Source organism: Gasterosteus aculeatus, chromosome 3, assembly GCF_964276395.1.
Source record: "Gasterosteus aculeatus chromosome 3, fGasAcu3.hap1.1, whole genome shotgun sequence".
NCBI classification, from domain to species: Eukaryota; Metazoa; Chordata; class Actinopteri; order Perciformes; family Gasterosteidae; genus Gasterosteus; species Gasterosteus aculeatus.
In genome coordinates, this window is record NC_135690.1 from 13,786,512 (window position 1) to 13,809,363 (window position 22,852).

The 22,852-nt window shown below is 43.7% G+C and overlaps 2 protein-coding genes and 1 long non-coding RNA gene across 20 annotated transcripts; 1 reads left to right on the forward strand and 2 right to left on the reverse strand.

Moving 5' to 3' along the window:
- Positions 1-12: 12 nt before the first annotated feature.
- On the reverse strand, positions 13-1,347 carry LOC144405528 (uncharacterized). The gene is made up of 4 exons (XR_013467170.1): positions 1,331-1,347; positions 536-663; positions 403-446; positions 13-178 (listed from the first exon to the last, which is right to left on the reverse strand). It is a non-coding gene; the product is annotated as an uncharacterized LOC144405528 (long non-coding RNA).
- A 13-nt stretch (positions 1,348-1,360) lies between these two features.
- On the forward strand, positions 1,361-16,119 carry LOC120815655 (uncharacterized). Of its 5 annotated transcripts, XM_040170500.2 has the most exons (17): positions 1,361-1,752; positions 2,010-2,154; positions 2,633-2,755; positions 5,211-5,432; positions 5,689-5,825; positions 8,060-8,140; positions 8,974-9,071; positions 9,548-9,628; positions 9,803-9,964; positions 10,113-10,218; positions 10,377-10,861; positions 11,220-13,064; positions 13,505-13,684; positions 14,634-14,795; positions 14,919-15,014; positions 15,096-15,156; positions 15,361-15,849. In XM_040170500.2, exons 3-17 carry the CDS (start codon positions 2,646-2,648, stop codon positions 15,372-15,374), a joined length of 3,840 nt encoding a protein of 1,279 aa, XP_040026434.2. In that variant the 5' UTR covers positions 1,361-1,752; positions 2,010-2,154; positions 2,633-2,645; the 3' UTR covers positions 15,375-15,849. The 5 variants fall into 5 exon arrangements, with proteins under 5 accessions (XP_040026434.2, XP_040026432.2, XP_040026433.2 ...); XM_040170498.2 differs by having other exon boundaries at positions 1,510-1,752; positions 14,919-15,156; positions 15,361-16,119; XM_040170499.2 differs by having other exon boundaries at positions 1,510-1,752; positions 15,096-15,849.
- plxdc2a (plexin domain containing 2a) lies at positions 14,504-22,615 on the reverse strand. Of its 14 annotated transcripts, none has more exons than XM_040170502.2 (13): positions 22,280-22,615; positions 20,430-20,629; positions 19,970-20,113; positions 19,542-19,611; positions 19,155-19,277; positions 18,950-19,068; positions 18,771-18,870; positions 18,551-18,646; positions 18,358-18,439; positions 18,075-18,135; positions 17,762-17,972; positions 16,670-16,824; positions 14,504-16,334 (listed from the first exon to the last, which is right to left on the reverse strand). In XM_040170502.2, exons 1-13 carry the CDS (start codon positions 22,398-22,400, stop codon positions 16,128-16,130), a joined length of 1,689 nt encoding a protein of 562 aa, XP_040026436.2. In that variant the 5' UTR covers positions 22,401-22,615; the 3' UTR covers positions 14,504-16,127. The 14 variants fall into 14 exon arrangements, with proteins under 14 accessions (XP_040026436.2, XP_040026435.2, XP_077955628.1 ...); XM_040170501.2 differs by having other exon boundaries at positions 16,670-16,827; XM_078099502.1 differs by having other exon boundaries at positions 18,072-18,135.
- Positions 22,616-22,852: the final 237 nt, after the last annotated feature.

The following is a 22,852-nucleotide window of genomic DNA, read 5'->3' on the forward strand; positions in this document are numbered from 1 at the left end:
TTTACAAGCGACCCAATAACAGTGCTATTTTATTACAGATGTTCAAATCAAAGCAGGTCACATGTGACGGAGCAGTGTCATCACCAGGACTCATATGCTTGGAAGTAGCTGATAAGGAGAATAATCAATCAAATCACAGATCGAGTTCTCTGTCCATCTCCCTCGATGAGATTATGATCTGCAGACAGAGACAGAAAGAAACACAGAGAAGAAGGAGATGTGTCACCAAATGGCTTCAACCACCTAATTGTCAGAACTGTGGAATTAAATGTGACTTGAAATGGCGTCTTGTCGGGCTTCTAGTGACGCGTTAGTGTCCAGTAGAGCAGAGGACGGGCCGATCGAGGTCCTGTGAGGAGCCTACAAGACACAACGCAGAGGGGGGACTGTGCTTCTTCTTACCGTGGGGGAGGAGGAGGAGAAGGAGGAAGAGGAGGAGGACCGGGCTGTAATAAAGACATCGGAAACATTTCAGACCCACCTATTAGCTGGAAACAGATGGAAAGGTTTAAATTGTTAATAAATCTGTTCTTACCCTGACTCCCATCACGCTACAGGCTCCTGCTCTCCTTCTGCAGCTGGAACGTTTATTCCGTTTGTTTCCAGACATTTTCATGTTGCCCTCCTTCGAATACACACTTTATATACGCTCTGCCAAGCAGCCTTCCACGAGGAGAAAGTCACTAAGAGGGTGTAGATCAAATAACACCTCCACACGAACATAAACAACCTGAAATGATTTGTAACCTTGATATCAACCTCTGGTATGTTTAGCTGATGTATCTGCTTCCTTCTCTTGGAGTTCCTCCCTGGAAGTCTCCTGATTATGTCTTCAAAGGAAACGAAAACAATTCCAACTGCACATTTCGTGCAACAGCAGATGTCATTTGTATTACTTCTTGTAAAACTGGGTAAACATTTGAACCTCTTTTGTGTCTGTGGGGCTGAAGAGGAACCTTTGCTATCATTTCATCCCGATACTGAACACAACTAAAGGTGTTTCAGCTTCGTTGGTGGATTGAACGGCTACATTTTGTATGCTAAGCTAAGCTAAACGTGTCCTGTTTGTGACTTAATATGCAACAACCAGAGTTCTTATTTGACTGTCACCTAAAAAATAGAGTATTTAGTTATTCCTTTAACAGAAAACACAAACCGTCAATAAGTGTAGCAACTTAAACCTAAAAGCTCACAGGAAACCGTAACAGAGCCTATGAATTAGTTCCTTTTTGTGCACGTGGCTGTTCCAGTTACGACTTATGTTCAGGGTGTTCTACGCCACATGCTTCCACGGGGGATCAATACAAACCTGTTTCTGATCAATACTTACTGACTGCGATGGTCCACATGTGCACGAGCGCACCTGCTCCTCATCCTCCAATCAGATACCTCCATGCTGCGTGCAGCTCGACACAGACTCACGGGTCCAGCACGTTGTTTCTGTTTAGAATCCCCCCCCCCCCCCACACACACACACACCAAAAGAAACCCCCCAAACAAGTGGCGTTTACGCAGCAGAGACGCACTGGAAGTGGACCCGGATCAGGTCTTATCCGGACTTGCACGCTGCGCAAAGAGGGCGCGTGCTGGAGACGCTAATTTTTTGGTGCAGAAGTCTCATCACTCGGGACGAGGAGTAAATGGTTTCCTGTCGGACCCCCTCCCCCCCGTTCCCTCCCTCCCTGCTTCGTGTCCGTGGAGGTGAACCGGTGGTCCGTGTCCCTCAGCCGGAGACCCACTAAAGAGACATCGGTGAGTCCTCAGGATCTTTGCTGCGACCCTTTTTACTTCTTGTTGTCAGCAGTTTAATCCAAAAGTCGTTGTTAATCGGGAATAAGGGAAAGTATCCTTTTAATTCTGTTATTCATCCGTTTAATTACTTTGCTGTTTGCTCAACATCACCCTAAAACACCCAACGTGCAGAAGTACTCATGACTGCGACTGCTGGTATAAAGACAAGCTGTCTTTTATATTTCTGGCCCTTTTTGTTTTTGTTGAATCTTAAACAGCTGATCGTTGTTCTTCTGTCATGTCGCCTTCAACGGTGGAAACATTTGGCCTGAACTCGTCCGACGCAGAGAGATTTTCCTCCCCAGGAATGTTAATGCAGAAAATCCAAACTCCTGCTCGGTGTTAATACCCCTGATTTACTGGGTAAGTGGCCCGTGGGACGTTAAAGGGGACTTTTAAGTGCTTATGGACGCAGCTCTCTGCTCTATTATGCAAACCAGGAGGTTTTAGTGTGGAATAAACACACAATAGTGCTGCAACAGATGTGTTAAACTCACTTTGTACTTGATCAGCGGGACTGTGAACGGTCACTTTACCACAACTATGACACTATTTCAATATATGGACTTGTTAAAACGATTTTAAAATGCAAATATTATCCCTTTTATGTTGAATTGATGGACCCACGTAGTGAAATAGTACTTAATTCATTGGAGAAAAACAGCCAGTTTATTAGGTTCACCTATAGCTAATAGTCTAAGTCTAATTTCGACTGTAACGTAACGCTCATCAATAATATATTTTATTATATGTTGTATTATATATCTTTATCGAAGAATGAACTAAAGGTATTTCATAAATAGTGGAGTAAAGAAATTCCAAATTTCCCTCCGGATTGTAGTGAAGTAGAAGCGATGGGCAGGAAGTTGGATCTGTCGGGGCTGACGGAGGACGAGGCGGAACATGTGCTGCAGGTGGTGCAGAGGGACATGAAGCTACGCGAGAAGGAGGAGCAGCGCCTCAGGTCAGTTCTGAGTAATAACCCGTGCACCAACCACACCACCGGACTGAATGAACGCTGCAGATTGGGGCCTGACGGTGATTCAGGTAGAATATCGTTGTGAGAGCAGTATGCATCCACATTGGGGACGTTCAGGGGGCATTGGAAGCGCTTTTGAAAACCTGCGAAGCGTGTTTCCACCTTCCTGCCTTTTGTTGGACAGGAAGCGACTGCCCTTTTCCTGTTGTGCTCAGACCGGCTCCTTCCAACCCTCTAACCTCCCCCAGCCCGAACACAACACGTATGAACTAAAAGACCGGATGGTAATTCATCCGCGTGGCTTTGATCTGCGTCTTCGTGACCTTTGACCTGAGAGATAAACATAATGACAGTCATTTCCTTCAAATCACACACAGTACAAGCCAACATTTGATGTATTAACGGATGCTCTCAACAATGCTGGTGAGATATTTTCAGTAGTATTGTGTAGCGTTTTTTTCTTTTAATTGTCCTTGTTTGTTTGCCTCGTGCGTTGGTCTCACACTGACCAACAGGTGGCAGTGATGATCCAATAAAATAAAACAACATGAAAACAATGCATGCCAGTAAACAATGTGCAGGATTTAAAATCAACAATCGACAGGTTTGACCTGAAGCATTTTACTGTTTCAAATAACTCCAGCTAATTTATCTTTAGCTTTATATACATAGCGATTCATCCAGGTCAGTGAGACTGATTGGCTTTTATTTAGTCAATTTATATGCTGAGGACTTAATGGAAGTTCAAAATGACCACACGGGCAAGCATATAATCAGATGTATGCAAAAATATTTTTTTGTAATGTTGTTAATACCACTAAAACATTTTTTTCAGTAGTTTAAGTCATCCCACAAAAATACAATAGATGTAAACTAAATATATGCAATAAAATGGTCATTTACAGAATCTGTGCTTCACATTTCTGATTAACATTCAACTAAGTCCTTAAAGACACAGAGAGAAACTCAATGAACATCTGTATAAGAATTAAAACCTGGTTGGCTGGATTCAACTGAAAAACAAAAGACACAAAATGAATGTCAGCCCACAATCATCCGAACGTTTAAGTCCATCCTACTTATCCTACATTGAAAAAAAACGTTTTTGTCTAGACTCAAAGAACAAAAGTCACCATCAAGACGCTGCACATTAAACCAAAGTCAAGAGCTTTCCCGTTTCTACTGGTCAGTAGCAGCTCATTGGCTGCGTTTCTACAAAATGTAAAATAAACAGAAGAATAAATATATTCACACAAATGCAAGCACACATTATTTTACGTGACATATTATTATTACATTCAGCGAGGATTGTTGCAGCTGGTGGAACTAAACATTGTCCCTATTTATAAAATGATGCCTTGCGTCTTCTGCTGAGATTTGTTTGCACGTGTGAGAAACACTGTCGCGTTCATGTGCACTCGTGTTGACACTTCCTCGCTGGGAGCGTTTTTTGCAGAGACTGTTTGCAATCCGAGTTATTTATACCGCCCAGTGAGCTTCAGTGATGTGGTAAGAGCAGTTAAACATTTATGGTCTGGAGTAACAGAATATCTGATATTCATAGTCGAGAAACGTGGCTCTCGAATAACTGGAGGGGTAAAGAGACGTTCGTTGAATGCAAAACGATCACATTTTCTGGGAAATTAAAATACGGCATGTGCTTATGCTTTAATGTATAATTGATCATATTTAATATTCTTCTATAAACAACATACAGCTTGTAAATAAGTTATCCGAGTGTATACATTGTATACAAGTACATACATTTTGAAATAATCATTTCAAACCTAAATTAAAACTTTAAATTTAAAAAGCACGTTTGAGAATAGTGGGTAAAATAAATATTCTGCACTTTTTTTTTTAATCCTTGTATCTTTTTTAAAACCTTTTAAACGAGTTCCTGACGTCCTCCAAAGACGGAAAAAAGAAAATATTTGAATTTCTTAACAATGGTGCCGACGGTCATATTTTGTATGATGGAAAGCTTCAGCCACTTCGAGCTATGACGCGTGTTTATTTTGTGCTCTACATATCAGCAGAAAAGCGGCTGCTGTGAAGGAGAACACACGGATGTATTATTCAGCAGAACTCCTGCGCTGACCTTTACGTGAGCACAGCGGGCTACGCTTAAATATTCAACGAAGACATTTATGAATGAGAGCTCTGCTTGAATTTCAACACCCTAGAATGAATCGTGTACATAGAGGGGCTGCTGCTTGTTTCCATCCCCATGTACCTCAATGCTTGAGACTAAAATGAACGACACAGGTTGTGAAACCATTTTCATTAAAAAGAGGCAAAGGATCAGTTTAACCGTCTGTGTGCTTCACGTCCTCATTTTGATAATCATCCTGTTTGTCTAAAAAAAAACAAGGAAAAACAGAACACAGAGCGACTAATATAATGAATATTCTCTCCCTCCCCCCCCTCCATCCCTCAGTGAGCTGAAGCAGGAGCTGGAGGAGGAGGGCAGTCGCTGCCTCCTGCTGTCACGGCGGAGTTGCTTCAACCAGCGCTGCTGCATCCGCTGCTGCTCGCCCTTCACCTTCCTGCTCAACCCCGGCAGACGCTGCCGCGACTGCGGCTACAACGTCTGCAAGGCCTGCAGGGTCTACAACCAGCGGGACAAAGCCTGGCTGTGCTCCGCCTGCCAGAAGAGCAGGTGAGACCCGTTCAGGTGTGTGTGTGTGTGTGTGTGTGTGTGTGTGTGGGTGTGTGTGTGTGTGTGTGGGTGTGTGTGTGTGTCTCAAATCCAACTGGTCAGCTGTGGTTCTTTATCGCTGTCGTGTTGAGTCAAGTCGGTTAATTCGGTCTTGATGTGACATGAACTGGTTTGGTTTGGTGCACAAACCGTCTGCAGCATACGACATTTGTTACATGTCAATGGATTCTAATGTCTGTGTGTGTGTGTGTCTCAGGTTGTTGAAGACACAGTCTCTGGAGTGGTTCTACACTAATGTGAAGACGCGCTTCAAGAGGTTCGGCAGCGCCAAAGTGCTGAAGACGTTTTACAGGAAGCACTTGGCGGAGCGCAGCGCGCTTCCAGAGCTCACCGGTAAACACGTCTGTTCGTCTGTTCTACATGAAGCTGATGGACTCTGACTAGGAAGAGGAGGTAGTCGTAGGGACGTCACCTATTGGTTTGATTTGCAGTATTGAATAAGGATTGAAACTAGCGATCGAGACCACAATCTCCTGTTTATGTTCAGGTAATAAATCGAGCGAGAAGACTTTCATACAATCGCACTGAATGGACGGCGTATTCAGACCGCTGCACTGACTGATGACGTTGAGCCACTCTGATCTGATTGAACAGACGGGGGATTTGGGCGAAATTGAGAGAGTGTTTTGTGGAGGAGAGGCTCCTGGCTGCAGATGACGCGACGCTCTGACCCCCGTGGGAGGAGCCGCCGCTCAGCGTCCGCCGACGCAAAGAGACAAAAGGGAATCCGAATGAATAGAGCTGACATTTGGAAACTAATAGCGTTGAATGGAGGTATATCGCGATGTGTCAGATCGGTGACTCGTTTCCCCGATGAGACGCTTTGCTCGGAGACGTTCTTGTCTCTGAAGCGATGCTGAATAGCAAGCTGACAAAGACGCACGCACGCACGGACATAGTTACATTATTTGATGCTATTGTGATGTCACGAGAGGCGCCGCCGCTCTCTCCGGGGTAGTTCAAAATAGTGCGAGGACACCGGGTTCAAAATATAACAAAAGGTTTTAATTTCCGTCCTTCAGGTTCAACAGAAAACAGTCAAAACAGGGGGTAACTCAGGCTTCGGTCAATCTTTGCCGGTAGAACTTAACTTAACGGAAATCCACTTCTGTAAGGAAAACAACACCGTCCTCCCGGTCTCTCCTGCCTCCTCGAATCCTTATGGCTTGGTCTGCTCTTCTCAGCTCGTCTCCCTCCAACGGTGTGTCTTCCACCTTTATGAAGGCCTCCGGGTCGTCACACCCTGATGGGTCTCAGGTGTGAGGGGAATGCTCTGAGTTTCGGGGCACCAGCAGATGGAGCCATAGTTAGAGCCATCGCCGGTGAACGTATCTCCCTTCCAAGACCAAGCCTCTCGTGACATCACACTATATATAAACTCGTACATCAGGAGAAATGTTGTAGGAAGTAAAAGTCAAAACGATGCAAATCATACGTACAAATATATTAATATACATTATTTGGTATTAATCACATGAGGGTAGTTTTAAATTTATCGGAACCAAATGAACTACAGTTGAACCTTCATGATGGCTGATGAAAAAGTCTGAGGATCATCAAGGTCGGCGGGATTAAACCTCTCTGGACCATTAATGTCAATAGTGTAATACCGTTTTAAAGTATTTAGGTGAGGACGAGGCTGTGACACATAGTGTGCATTTGGATTGTTGTGCGGCTGCAATTGAATTGAAATATTCAGTAGTAAGAACGGCTTTTTATAAATGCATTGTTTCAATGTGTGAACATGATACAGTGGAGCCGAATCCGCTACCTTCAGGGTTACTGTGACCGCGGCTGCTCGCTGGAGTCTTTTTATTTTTTTTTATGTCCGTGTGCCAAATGTGTCCCATTTCATTAGGTCATTCTGCTCCGATGTCTGCACCCTGCACGCATATATATATATATATATATATATATATATATATATATATATATATATTACTGGGGCCACATAAAACAGATCAATACTTCAGACCCTAAAATGCCTCATTTTGTCTTAATTTACAAGATGCATCACCTCAGTAAACTCAAGCTTTGGTGTTTAGCAATGAAATCATCTAACAAAGGATCTGTAGTTTGCCCCTTAGAATGATTGGACGTGACCCAGTGTACTTGATCTCCTAACCAGCGCCACAGGTCAGGTTGCTTGCTAATAACACATGTGAGGCACTGGTGCACTTATGTAACCGCATATGGCTGCATTGTGGAGGTCCACACGGATCGTAGATGGAAGGAGAAGCTAAAATCAAGTAAAAAAAGTCTGGTTCTAATCCAAACTGTTGGGGATAAACAACGGTTTATGGAAAAACACAGCGCTTGCATGAAGGAAAACATTGGGACAATTCCTCACCCAATATCTACATTAATGGTAAATCCAAAGCAATTATCAAACACAAGAGACAAACCTTTTTTTGCATTTATTCATTCATCTGTTTGCTCAATGTCCTAAATCATCAAATGTCAGGATTACAACTTTATCCCATGTCAATCTACAGTATCTATTTTCATGTACATATTGTGTGCGTGTGTGTGTGTGCGTGTGTGTGTGTGTGTGTGCGCACATGTAGAGAGCAGCGCCTACGAGGACAGTATCTGCAACGAGGGCAGCTTCTGTGGGAGCGACTCAACCTTCTACAGACAAACTAAAGGTGCAGAAATAAGTCCTAATGATTTCACTATGAAGACTATGATGTGCTCTTCACCTATTTACGCAAAGCACTTTGTAAACAAATCTGTGGATTACTACCTTTTTTTTTTTATTTCTGTGTTCTTGCATTTGTATCTTGTTGTAGCGTGTACACACAACTATAGTAGTACTATTGTTTTATAGTAGTATTTTAGTACTATTTCTGTAAAATACTACTATATTTTTGTCCACAGCATTTCTATCTATATCAATTGGGGACCGATTTTAATTCCTACAACCCTCGAATTAATCCTGAGAAAAGACATTTTTTAGAGAGCGCGGCATCACCTGAGCGATTGTGCTGCCGTGCGCAGTAGATGTGAAATCACAGCCGGGAGATTGGAAATGAACTAGTTTGAGGTAAAAGCATGCATGTCAGTTGACATTAAATGATCCAGTGAACCTTTTATCTCCGGGGTCCCGGGGGCAGTTGCCCTACTTGGCCGGTCGTTAATTCAGCAAGAGCTTACTTCAATCTCCGAAAGAAAGTCCCCGCAACTGCCCCTCTGACGCCACATTATCTGGTTCAAAGGGGGTTTTCTTTATGGTCATTCATTGTAATCCCCCCAGGAACCCAAATACTCATATTTGTTCCCAGCTGCCGTGAATATAATTCTTTACAGCAAATGAATTCTTGTCCCACTCCTTTGGCATGTGTTCCCATGTGTCCCGACTTCGTCTCACTCTCTCAGGTTTAACCGCGCTAACCGCCTAAGAAGTTGCTAACAGGCTAAGGGACGTTTAGTTCAAGGTTCAGCTTGACGTAACCGGTGACTGTTGTTGCTTTGTGTTCAGAGCACAGCGTCGCCGAGACCATCACTGTGGCCCTGCGGGTGGCGGAGGAGGCCATCGATGAGGCCATCTCAAAGGCCGAGTTTGATTCTGCCAGTCAGGTTGTTTATATTGTTCATACGTTGGCCATTTATTGATGATCCCCAGCGTGCACTGTAATTACTTTGGTCTGTAAATGTGATGTTGCAGATGCTGCACAATGTTATTTGTCTTTGGTCTGCAGTCCCGTTGAGAAGCGTCCTCTGCAGACCTCCTTAATCTCAATTTTTTTTTTCCAGAGTTTAAATCAGATTATGAAAAAATAAACCATCAAGATTATGCTGCAATCCAAAGGACCGTTTAATGCTACAGTATCCAGGTCATTATTAGGCCAACAATAGAAATAATGTGGCTCATTGGACGTATTGAACTAAAATAAATCACCTTTACTCCACTTTTTAGGGTCTCTTTTTTTAACAAACTTGCCTCTAAAATAACTAACGAATCCATATGTAATGACGTATAGTGCTGTTTATATAAGTGTATTTCATTTAATTTGAACAGTTTTCTTATTTGTGTTTTTTCTTGTGTTGACCAGGAGAAGCAGAATGAGGCTCACTATCTGCGGGAGCACAGAGGAGAGCTCATCGAGGAGCTGTCAAAGACTATTGTGCAAAACGTAAGAATGGTGTGTGTGTGTGTGTGTGTGTGTGTGTGTGTGTGTGTGTGTGTGTGTGTGTGTGTGTGTGTGTGTGAGAGAGTAGGTCGACTTACTGCACCCGTTGGTACAAAACCATTAGAACCAGCAGCTTTTTGTGTCCTGTTTGTACGTAAGGATGTCTCCGTCTCTCAGATTATTAGCAGGAGGAAAACTTTGACCGAGATGAGGGCGGAATACGACCAGGATTGGCCACTCGAAGACAACACTGACCTTCAGCACCGTCGTCATCATCATCATCATCAGTCAGACTGTAATCAAGCGTCCGGCTCCCTTAACCATCATCCAGATCTCTGGGTAAAATGCTCAACAAACAGCGGTTAACTACACTTAAATAAAATAATAAAAACCTCAGACTAAACTCGTCATGAGATGTACTGACCTCTGCTGGTTAAAAGGTTCAACTTAACGCAACCAACAATGTTAATGTGTCATCTCCTCCCAGAGGTCCCACAGTGCCTTCTCCCTGTTGGACAATGACCCTTCAGGTCTCGTGAAGGACTCGTCACAGATGGCCGCCTGGAAGAGCGTCGAACGGCTGGACAACGCCGGTAAGATCTGTATCTGCTTTTGGTGGCCGCCATTGCTCATTAAATGCATTGAACCATCCGCAAAGGTGTGGTGAATATTAGTAACTGATGAGATGGTACCAACTCGTCCACTGTTATTCGTTCGGTTCTCACTGTGCAGTGCGCGTGTGTGTGCTAAGGTGCGTACGGCGGCGTGTCCTCGGTGCTGAAGAGCCCGGACGGGAACTGGATCGCCCTGCAGAGCAGCCAGCTGCCTCGGCCCAGCCTGCTGACCAAGAGGAAGAGCCTGGTATTCAGCGCCTTGGAGAGAGAGTCCGAGGTGGCGTCCGCCTACGAGGGCATGGACTCCGACAGCGGAACCGAACCGGAGCACGGCACGCGGCTCGGGACGCCGCCGCCGCCGAAGGGCCGCAGGGGGGAACTGTTCTCGGACCCCGAGGGGAGCTGGAAGCCCAAGAAGCTCCCGCTGGCTCGGCTTAAGGGGAAGGTGCCCCCGGAGATCGGGCGGCCTTCATCCTCCTGCAGGACCAGCATCGTCGACGTGAACTTTAACGTGGAAGGAGCCAAAGCGGAGCGAAGGGGGGCTGGCAGGCCCGACGTGGGTAAAGCCCGGAGGTCCCGGAAGAAAAAGAGGGGCAAAAAAGGGTCGTCTTCTTCGATGCTGGTGAGCAATAAAAAAAAATACAAACTGAAGAGATGTGATAAGATGGAAAGATCTCTGATTCACACAGCAGAATATCAATAAATAGCAGCAGCGTTAGTAAAATTGTTCCACAAATTTTCATAAATTTAGTGATTTTTGACGCTTAATCGTGCAGAAATCTGTATTCTTTGGGTCGAGTTGCTTAATGCGCAGTTTACCGAACATTATAATGCTTCCTCTACGTAGCAGTAAAATAAAGTTCATAAGCTAGTTAAAGATGCTCAAAGGCAAATTATAGCAACATTAAAGAAAGCCATACTTAGTTCACCAGCATTTATTTTGGAATATTCTTCAATCTATTCTTTCTTACCTTTCAAAGGATTGCAGGGAGAAAGACAATCATTCCCAGCATTCGTCTGATGCTGCCACACCGGACACCGTGACCTCCGGAGCCACGACCCCTGAACCTTTTCACCTGGAGAGTGACCTCACAGCGCATGAAGCCAAGCAGCTGGAGGAGGAGGAGGTCACGCTAAAAATGCAACAGCCAGCAGGCCGAACATCTGACTCCTCAACCGGAGGCGGAGCAGATGCTGAAGTGGGAGGTGTTAATGAAGACGGACAGAGGGAGGAAAACGGCCAAGGACACAAGGACAGAGGAGAAGGAGATGAGAGGCCTTGGAGGATGGAGATTGACTTGAATGAAGGGAGAACCGAGGAAGAGGATGTGGATGAAGAAATGAAACACAGACTGTACAGGCTCATCGAACATTCCAGACTCGCCTACCTGTCGACCGATGACGACTTGGAGAGAGAAGACCAGAGTGAAGGAGAGTGGGAAGGAGACGAGGAGGTGGGAAAGACGGGCGGACTTACTTCTAAGCTCTGCCAGCTCGAAGAAGAAGTCTGGGCAAACCAGTTCTCCTCCACAGAGGACGAGTTGGACAAAGTTGGCGTCGCTGATGAAGAGAAGACGGGTCAAGAAGAAGAAGAGGAAGAGGAGGAGGAGGAGGAGGAGGAGGAGGAGCTAGCATCAAAAGTGTGCAGATTAGCCGACCAAGCCAACGCCACGCAGTTTTCATCCACGGAGGACGAGTTGGACCGAGCGAGTGGAGGCGAAGAGGAGGCGATGGAGGAGAAGCTGTGGAAACCTCAGGCGGAGGAACGAGTCGAGGTCGCTCAGCTGCGCGATGTGGCCAGTTTCATTGGTGCTTCTCATCTCCGATCCACTGAGGACGAGCCCGATGGAGAGAAGCAGGAGGAAAGGAATGAAGGAGGAATTGAGAGGGAGGAAGCAGTAAGAAGGGTTTGGGTTAGGAGAGAATCATTTAGAGACTTGGATGAAAATATGTTTTATTTAAGGGAGGAAGTAAAGACAGAGAGCTGTGATGTTGAACACGTCCTGCAGGACAAAACGGCGGAAGAGGAAAAGAAAGATTGCAAAGTAGAGCTTTTGAAAAAAGCTGTGACTAAAACAACTAAAGCGAAAAGACAAGCGATGCCGTTAGAAAAGGTGGTCCAAGCAAAGACAACAGAGGAGTTAATGTCTTCAGACGAGACAAAAGGCCATCAAGAAAGTCGGCCTGAGACAAAGTGTCCGGACAAGCAAGAAGGAGAGAGACAAGAAGAAAGTACGATCGGAGGGAGTCAGGAAACAGCAGAAGACAGTGACGAGGAAGACGCAGAGTTCGACCGAATAATCCGCAGTATGTTGTCGATGACTTTGGCGGACATGCAGATGGAGGCGTTTAAGGATGAAGGTGCAGAAAGTAGGAGCATAGGTAGAGAAGCAGAAGAATTGGAGACGAGTGAACCTGTAGAAATTGAGAACACCGTCGAAAGCACAAATGCATCAGAGGAAACAGGAAGTGGAAAGAAATGTAAAAGTCGAGGCGATGACGTAACGGCGGAGTCGGCTGTGGGAGGAAGAACAGGAGGAATTGTGGGTGAGCGAATAGGAGTAGATATCTACCAGAATAAGGACACAAAGGAAAGTGAGCGCCGGGAGGCAGATAGAGATGCGGCAGAAAAAATAAATCTAGAAATGCACCAGACTCTCGCAGCGAAACAGCTCAAACGACTCGAAATGGATGACGACAAAAAAGAGGAGAGCAAAGTCAACGAGTGGAAACTCTGTAAAGAAACCAAAGAAAACCTGGACGTTGTGCAGCAAAGCACGTCGGCTCCACGGGGGGGGTTGCTGTCACCTGAGGAGATTCAAAATGTAAGAACTAGGAGGTTAATCTCACTGTGGACAGCGATTGATAATAAATATATCACACTTTGTTGGCGGCCGACGCTCTGATGCACTTTCAATAACGTTTATTCTCTAACGTTTATCATATTTACTTTCCACAATTCAACTTGGTCTTTAACTCTTGGAAAAAAAACATTCTTCCTCTAACAAATTAAACTTCCTTCAGCAATAAAATGCACCAATACATTTTACTTCTTATCAATAGATAAATAAATAAAATCAATTCTATTTACCTTTATCAATTTGGAAATTGGCTGAATGGTTTTGGGTTTGGCGTCTCGATCGTTCAATAATGGTGAGCAACAGGACCTCACGATGGATACGACAAAAACTATGAACTGCTTTGAAATGTACATTTTATCATGAACAAAAATCGCGGGTGTTACTAAGCCGCTTGTCTTTGGTAGAGATACTCGGCGGTGTCTCTGCGCAGCATCACCACGGAGGTCCTGAAGGTGCTGAACGCCACTGAAGAGCTGCTGCAGGGGGGAGAGGGAGGAGGCGGCCCCCGCCTCCACAATAATGTGCTGCCCCCCCACACGGATCCAAAGAAACTGGATCAACAGTTCTGTAGACTGGAGGAAAATGTAAGTTCAACTTTCTACATTTGTTTAAATTGCAGCACGCTACGTCGATGTTGCTGTTTTCATTACACGATAGTACGACTACAGTACCACCAGTATTACACTACTACTGGTTCTGTAGCATACTTGTATTATTATACTACAGACCAGTTCTGCATTTCAAAAGTAATGCTGAAAAACATTAAGTCATTGTATAGCATTTAAAAAATTAATAGTATTCTAAGAAGAAATCCGTAAGAATATAGTACGGCTTTTCAAAATCTTTAGGTAGTAGTGGTGTATAGCATGTTATAAAGTCATCGCATACACGTGGTGTGTGTATATAGCATGTTATAAAGTCATCGCATACACGTGGTGTGTGTATATAGCATGTTATAAAGTCATCGCATACACGTGGTGTGTGTATATAGCATGTTATAAAGTCATGGCCTAGTCATACTATAGAACACAATTCCATATTAAATATCCGTGTAGTACGTCTTCAATTTTCCAAAAGATTTAATGCAAATATATGTTATTTGGCATATTTGGTAGTTATTTTATGCCTTTACGTTAAGGCATAAAATAACTTCATAAAAAGGTCAGTGTAAGTTCATAATTGTGAGTAGTTTCCTATGTTTAAAAAAAAATAATTGTCATTGAAACGTAACCAAGTCATGGTAGAGTACATCATATAAGAAAGTGCAGCAAGTGAGGTTATAATTTACTTCTTGTAAATCAAATGCTTGCTCCCTAAATTGGTCAAAAGTTTGACACTGTAGTGGGAACATCCATGCAAACATCTGCTTTGAACAAATATACACATTGAAAACCAAGCCAACAAATGGATTAATCAACTTTTAATACATTAAGACCCTGCACAGAGAAAATGACACATTACCGGGTCGGTTTCTACTTCCCTGTAAATGACCAAGTACGACAGGTTTAAGTTGTGAACTCAATCCTGCTGCAGGTGTACGTGGCGGCCGGGGAGGTGTACGGTCTGGAGGCGGAGCTCAGCGACCTGGAGGAATGTGCTCGGGACGTCTGCAGCGCCACGTCGGACATGGAGCTGTCCTACCTGGAGGAGCAGGTGGCATCGGCGGCTGCTAAGGTTCAACAGTCTGAGCTGCGGGTGAGTTAAAGCTGCATGCACACATTTAGAAAGGCCCGTGCTGCTATATGTTGGGGCGCGAATTCATAAAAACACTGATTGGCGTTAAAGTAAAACTTGTACTGTGGCTGGTTTCCTCTCCAGATTGGCGACATCTCTGCCAGAATCGCCGCTTTGAAGAGCGCAGGCCTCAATGTGGACACACAACGCTCGCGCTTCACTAAGAGCGTTCCAATTATGGTACCGGTATGCATTAATATCGTTACTACCAGTCTTATGTCTAGAAACAATTTTTCAAAACCTGAGTTTGACTTATTACAGCCCGTCACTGTGGAGTCATCAAAGCAGTCGAGGAGGCGATTACCTGCACCGCCAGTAAAAGGTGAGCACATACGTGTACAATCATATGCAACATACTATCTGAATTTATGGCATTATACTGAAACATCACAAATGTACAGAAAATAAAACCACGATTAACTTTTTTACACTAACATGTAATCCAGCATAAAACACCTATTTACATCACTAATTTATTCAATATTCACTCATTAAAAGAAGTGCAATTTGATTGATTCTCTTTCAGAAGACACGATCTAATCAAAGCGGGACCGTTAAACTTCACCATGGACGTGCCTTGACCACGAAACTACAGACCAGTATTAAGATGATCCATCGGTTTGCCTCTTTAAATTATAAACTGCCTTAAATACAAATTGTACAGCTTGTACGGTACGTGAGTGATTCTCATGTTTTCTTGTGGAAGTGTGCAGTAGATAAAACTACTTTTAATCAGGTCGAACTCAACCAACATTTGAGGTAAAAGAATAAAAAAGATGAAGCTGGTGAAACGATTACATAGTATTTTAGTTACAACTTGTCTGTAACATTAGTTCATTTAACCGGCACTGTTTTTACCTTTACATCTGAACGTGATGAGACCATATCATGTTAAAAAAAGACTTGTATTTTCTGTTTGTTTTGCTGTACATTTAAGACATTACAATCATTACATTTGTCTGTTTATATTGAGTCCCAGACAGTTGATCCACTGTGGACCCAGTCTGCCCTCAGATGAAGGTGGGTGTGACTGAGGAATTTAGTTTGGCTTTTTCAGATGAGGAAATGACACTCGGATATGACATTCCTCTTTGAAGGATGTGTGGGATCCTGTGTGGGAACACATAAGCCTGGAAAATAACAGCCCTCAAAACAAACACCCAGCTTTCACCTCTTCCTCTCGGTTGACCTGAAAATTTCCACAAAGGTTTGGTGTTTTTACTCTGAACACTCAAAAGATCTTGAGCAGCGGCTGAATGAAAAATAAAGTCCTCCTGGAATATGTGGCTTTGGTCATCTCTCCGAGACGAGGCAGCGCTCCCTCTGATCAGGAACTATGAATCCTTCTTTCTGTTCACTCTCTCTCCGGTCGGACATGACAAAAGCCTGTTTGGGGTCGATGACCACCGAGCCGTCCTGACTCGGAGCCTCCACCTCGGTGTAAGAAGGCCGACCGGAGCCTCGCCTGAACTTCATGATTGGCCAGCGAGTCGGCCGCCGCTGAGGGGGGACGAAGCACGACAGGAAATTAGCACAAAACTGCCCACCGACAATTTGGATACGAGAACTTAAGAACAGCAGTTTTGTGTTCTGTTAAATGTACTTGATTCCTTTGCAGAGGGTAAAAGGGCACATTGATGTGAAGTACCGGATATCAAAGGGGCAGAATAAAGTGTCACTCTTTAAAATCTAAGTAAACACATAAAATACATCTAAATTAAAGAGTAAAGAAACCAGCTTTGCTGCTTTTTAAGACAACAAATGTTGACCGTGGCAATTAAACCTAATTCAATATGAAAAAAGGTCTCAAGCAGGTGGATAAATAAGTCACTGACCTCCATGAAGAAGAGGCTGGCGCTGGAGGTGGGGTGGTTGTACATGTAGACTGACGTGAGGACGGCTGCGCCCATGATGACCATCGCCATGACGATGCCCGCGAGTAGACCCGTCTGCGGCCACCCGTCGCTCACTCCCGCGGCCTCCTCGTTTCCTGCTGAAGAGCAACTTAAAGCTACTAGCAGGTGTTTATGTAGATCTAAACCTCTCCATCTAAGGTACTGACATCTATTCAAGTAGTAGCCGTGAATAATACATTACTGGTCCTCCCCGTAAATCCTGTGTAAGGATGTCTTTATTAAGAATACACATTAGACTTTTGTACATCCGTAATAAAAGATTAAAATACATCCTCCGTGGAAAATTAGATTAAGGATAGTGTAATTTAATTCGTGGCAGTATTTCTGTGATTGTCAATTAAATCTATCGATTCAAAACATTGAGGATAATTTCGGGACTAGCGAGAAAACTAAAATGATTCTAATTGCCACTAACAAACGACATCCATTACAGCCTGAAGTAACAGCCTTTTACGGTGACCAGAGTGACACGCATACATCGAGTCATCCTCCAGCAAATGAGGATACTATGTAGTATTTAACAGAAGGCTGGGAAATAGCTGACCACTTGACCCTCATACAAAACACACTGGGCGTGGAAACAATGCAACAAGCATTTATTCATGAGATGGTGAGGACGCCCTCCCTGCCCACAGGAGTCATATTGAGTGACATGAAGCTATCAAACAAGAGGATTCTATTGCTGAGGTCAACCCTTAATCCGGATTAGTCCACATCCAACCCAAAAGTAATACATATTTTATGATGATACAATACAATGGAATTGAACATGACAAACAAGCGTACCTAAATGAATCTCAATCTCTCGTTATGTGTCTGGAGCCTTTGAGTTAAACCTAAATTCATGTGCGACATGCGCTCAGCCATCGGAGGACGGTTCCCCCGGTAACGAGTTAGTTAATTAACTGTCCTCCCAGAGACAATGAATCGTCCCAAACTAAAAACTACGTTGATCCACAAGAAGCAGGTTTGTGTCACTCCAGACAATCTGAAAGCCTCTAGTCATCTTACCGTCTGCAGGTTTGCTGGTCGGAGGCGGTGGAGAGGACCCTCCTCTGCTGCTGTGGGGGGAGGGTTTGTTGACGGAGGACGTTTTGCGGGGGGGTTTGGGGGTCATGCCGGAGGACCGGTGCTGCTTTGTGGTCATTGGGACATCGGGGGTGGTCGACTGTGTGAGGTGGCGAGACGTGCCGGTCGTTCCGAGGCACCGGAGATCTCGTCTCTGGGGAAACAAACATCGTAAACTCTCTCTTGTGAAGACAGACAAAAGTTCTAACAGGGTTCAACTTTCTCTAGTTTACTTAAATGCCAAAATAGTGACAACCTCCTCCGGGCAGCCGAAGTCGACCCAATCTTGCCGATTATGATCAAAGCCACTGGAGCATCTAAGAAGAGAACGGAAATACTTTTTATTTTTACCCTCAGAGACATTAAAGATACTGTATTGACAAAATGTTTGAAGGGTAAGTCTAAAACAATTCAATTCACAATTCACTTAGAATTTTGCAAAACGATCAAGCGAACATTCATCTACTTTAACGCAGCCCTGGATTCAGATTGTATGAATAAAATGGGGTGATATGTGCTGCGAGTGCTCCCCGGTTTACCTTTGTAACCGGCTGCACCAGCTGCAGTTAAAGCCGATCTGAGAGGTGACACACGGACCACAGCTGGAGAACTGCAGACATGCTGAGAAGAAAGAAACATGAAAGAGTGAGGCGGAAGAGAAGGCTACTGTGAATTAAACCGAAGAGCGTTTTGACGGGCCACGCTGCAGCGTGGAGCCAACATGATACGTACTTGGGAGAGGCAGCATTTCCACCGCTGTACAATTTGCAATTTTGGACTTGAGAATGTCAACTTTGTGATACTCATAAATGGTTCTCCTCCGAACATCTGGAGTATGTCAGGAAAGATATGTTGTTGATTACTAGTGAGATCCAATGTATTGTTTTCCTTGATAAAACAAATATATATAAGAAAATACATTTTCATTAAATACACCAAATGTGTCACTCACTGGGGATCTGCTGTATCTCATGAAGAACCACAAAAGCATCCGACAAGCCCACTTTAACAGGGTGATGGTGTGTGCTGATGTCGTTGATGTCTAAAGGAATCTATCAAATAAAATACAAATGAAGTGTAATTAAACAGATTCTGCATTAACAGAGAACCCAAGACAAAATAAGATGTCACCTCTTTGTATGCAAAGACGATCCGTCCATCGCTGTGCAGAACGGCCTGGAAGGTGAAACTCCCGAGGCTCATGTTGTCCTGGAGGTAAACCCGACTCCACTGAACCACCAGTGCGGTGCCTACATACATAAACACAACATCACAGACATGTTGTATGAATACCACACAGCAGGCACACAAACAATGATCGATTGGTCTCTCTTACCGTTGTCACAGTAAAACACAGTAGAGTTACTGGACAGGCTCGGGTCGAGATTGGCCATCAGAGGAGCTATGTACTGAGTCGCTGTGAGCATTCTGTGAAGCACATCTCCAGTGTAAATGAAACCTGAGGAGAGTCAAACATGCAGAAGTTACCAGCAGTCATTCATGTGCAGTGGAGGGACAATGATCATCTTAATCATGGACGAGATATGAGACCAAGGGCCCCTCAGACAAAACAAACTGCACGTAGTCGGTTTAGAAAGTGATCCACGCTACTGAAATACCTCCATTGACAATTCTAAAGCATATAAAATAACAGAACACCAAAAGGAAACCTGGAGCAGGTTTGAGGTTATACGTTATTTAAATTGGTTTGTGAAAGACTTACCTCCAGTTGCCACTGTGATTTCTTTTAGTAAATGTCCATAGAAAGGGAAGTAGAAGGACAGATTCACTCTCTGGATAAAACAAAGGGATAATACACTGTATGTTTAAGATATACATATACACTGAAAAGAGATGCACCAGCTGTAGCTGAACTGTGTGCATGTCGTTTGTGTCTCTGTGGCAGTTGTGCAAAGTCTGTCAATTGTTGAAGCTCTACTAACAACACAATGAGGGCTGACAATCAGCCCTCATGTAGTCTGTGGTAATACAGTGTCTGTGTTCTCAATCCAACAGAACTGTAATGCAATGACCAACAATTCATTGATACAATGTAATAAATTATTTGGATTTCAAGAGCTTAAAAAACGTTTAAAAGTAAATAATGAATTATTTTCGATGAGAAATTACATTTAAACTCTGATTTCTTACCTCAGCTTGTCGATAGGTGCTGGACAGAAAGCCACAGACCTTCCACTCATCCTTTTCCATCTCATCGATGTTCACCCACAGCTCTTTACTGCCGGCGTCTCCAGAACCGTAGATTTTAGATGTATAGTAAACATGATCCATGTCCTGTACAAAGTGTAGGGATTGAAATCAGCGTTCGTGTCATCTTGTGTAAAAGTTTCCAAAAGAACAGAAATGCTTTAAAAAGTCTGGTCTCTGTGAAAACGAATCCTTTATGGCGAGAAACGTATAGATGAGAGCTTCTTCAAGAAAGAAGAACTTCAAACAATTGTTACCTAATGGCCAAACTAGCATCCCGATTAAAAAAAACTAAATACATCAACTACCACAGACATTGTTGGGATATTATTTTCAGACATAAACAATAGTTCTCTACATGTTTCTTCATTTGCAAAATCTCTTGAACTGAAAATAACTTTACCACAATCTGTGTGGAATTGTTGTGCCCCTCGTCCAACAGCAGGTCTGGATCGGACTCCTCCGGCCTGTGCTGGTCTCTGTAGTGGCCCCTCTTATCCGCAGCCCAGCCCGGGGCCCCAGACCTGCGCTTATTGCTGCCTGCGACAACAAACGGCCGCACGTCCGGAGGAGACGGCCCCTCTGTGTCGGCACGGTAGACTCCTGACGGATCAAATAGTGAGAAGTCGTTACTTTTAGTTTGGTTAACATCTTTTTTTAACATTCAATTTGAGGGTATTACCCTGCCTCTGGGGATTTTTTTTGTACTTTACATCACTTTATCAGGTAAATTAATGACTAGTGCTGCAATTTAGGATGGTTCTCACCATCAACTAGAGAGATACCCTCGTCATCGTGACAACAGCGTGTGAGCTGGCAACGTCATTTCCGCCAGCGGTTAGCCAATCACACCATCTATTCCGTTAGCTCTTAGCTAAACATACTATCTATTCCGTTAGCTGTTAGCCAAACAAACTAACTGGATCTATTCCGTTAGCCGAAAACATAATTGATTCTGTTAGCTGTTAGCCAACAACATCATATGTTGTGTTAGCTGTTAGCCAAACATACCATCTATTTCGTTAGCCGTTAGGCAAACACCATATATTCCGTTAGCCGTTAGCCAAACATACAGTACAATGCTATCCCGTGAGGGAGCACCGCAGCGGGGTCGAGGGGAACTGGGCTGTGTTCTGAACAGCGGCCCCTGCTGGCAGCAGAATGCTAACGCACGAGCAGGTGGCTAAGCAGTCCTTACTCATGTTTCCAAGAAGAAGAAAAAACGTGACACTATACATCGATTCTCCAAATTGTGGCTGATTATTTGCCTTAATTCCAACTCACTGAACTTAAGTTCAAAAGGTGACAATTCCATATTTATAAGTTTTTAATAATTTCAGGCTGAATATTTGGAATCCGTATAGAATAATTCGCATGGTACCTAATATTTGGGGTTTGAATATTTCACAGAAAATTCCCACTGCTTCAATACACAACACTGAGGCTACGATACTGAAACAAATAAGGGAAAGCTGAAATAAGGTAAGCTGTACATTAGATGTGCACAATGCATCTCTTTGAACATGTGGTCGTCGTGGCGCAGGGGTTAGAGAGAAGCACAAGGTTGGTGGTTCGATTCCAGGCTGCCCCATGTTCCATGTCGAAGTGTCCCTGAGCAAGACACCTAACCCCTAATTGCTCCTTGGGCAAAAATGTGAAAAAGCCATGGGTTTAAAGTGTAATGTAAGTCGCTTTGGATAAAAGCGTCTGCTAAATGACCTGTAATGTAATGTAATGTAACATCTCAAATAGCGTGTTTCAGCATCTTCTTCTCACATGCAACAATAAACAATCCCCCCAGCTGTGGCCAGCACGCCACGGTCACCCCGCCATTCGGCCCCTTCCAGTGACCCACTGTGCGTCAGACTCTTTCTTTTCACATCAGAGGGCGAAAGCATGCTTCACATTCTTCACACCAGCAGGTCCAGGAGCAGTCCAGGCATGTGAGGGGCAGTGTGTTGATGCACTATGTGTTGATGTACTATATGAAGCAATGCCCGGGTATTGGCATCGATCAAAGTATGAAATCAATAATAACATGCGTAAGCGTTATTAAAAAAAATCATTACACTGAAACACTACCGCGGCACATATGGTTAGCTTTAACAATAGGTTTCATAAATTAGGTCTAAATAATATTTTACTTCCATGAAGCGTATTAGGACAGCTTTTACTGTCCAGGGCAAACTGACCTTCCGTTAACCTACGACCCCATTTGAGCAGAATCAAGAATAAACACATTTTATAACTTACCATAAGTGGATTTAAACCTCGAGAAGCTTATTTGCAACTGGAAAACGAAAACCAGTGCAGTGATGAGGTTAGCTGTCTTTGTCAGGGTCGTCGCCATCCTTGCTCTCGGCTCGCAACGCATCGTCAAAGCGAGAAGAATAAATAAATGTAAAATAAAAATATCAATAATACAAACAAAAAAAAAGTAACCCACTTTTCTAATTAGGAAACCAAAAGAACAGAGACGAGACCAACGTTATGTTTCTCGTCATGTTGATGTTCTTGTTAAATTTTCAGATTGTAGGTCCGTGCATCATTTCGACACCTCTTCAGGTAAAGAACTGTCTTTTTGATGAGTTTAGCCAGAATGCTGCCTTCATGTACCGTCGTAATTGTTACCAACATGAGCGCAAGGATCGTGGTGTATGAAGTATTCAGAGAACCGATGACTTTGACTATGTCAAATAAAAGCGCTGCTATAGAAATACATATTACTAGTACTCTTTGTGCAGAAAAGTGGATTCTGCAACTGTTACATTCTGCTCTATTGGATGACGACCAGAATGTAATAGTTTTTATTAAGTTAAATAAGAA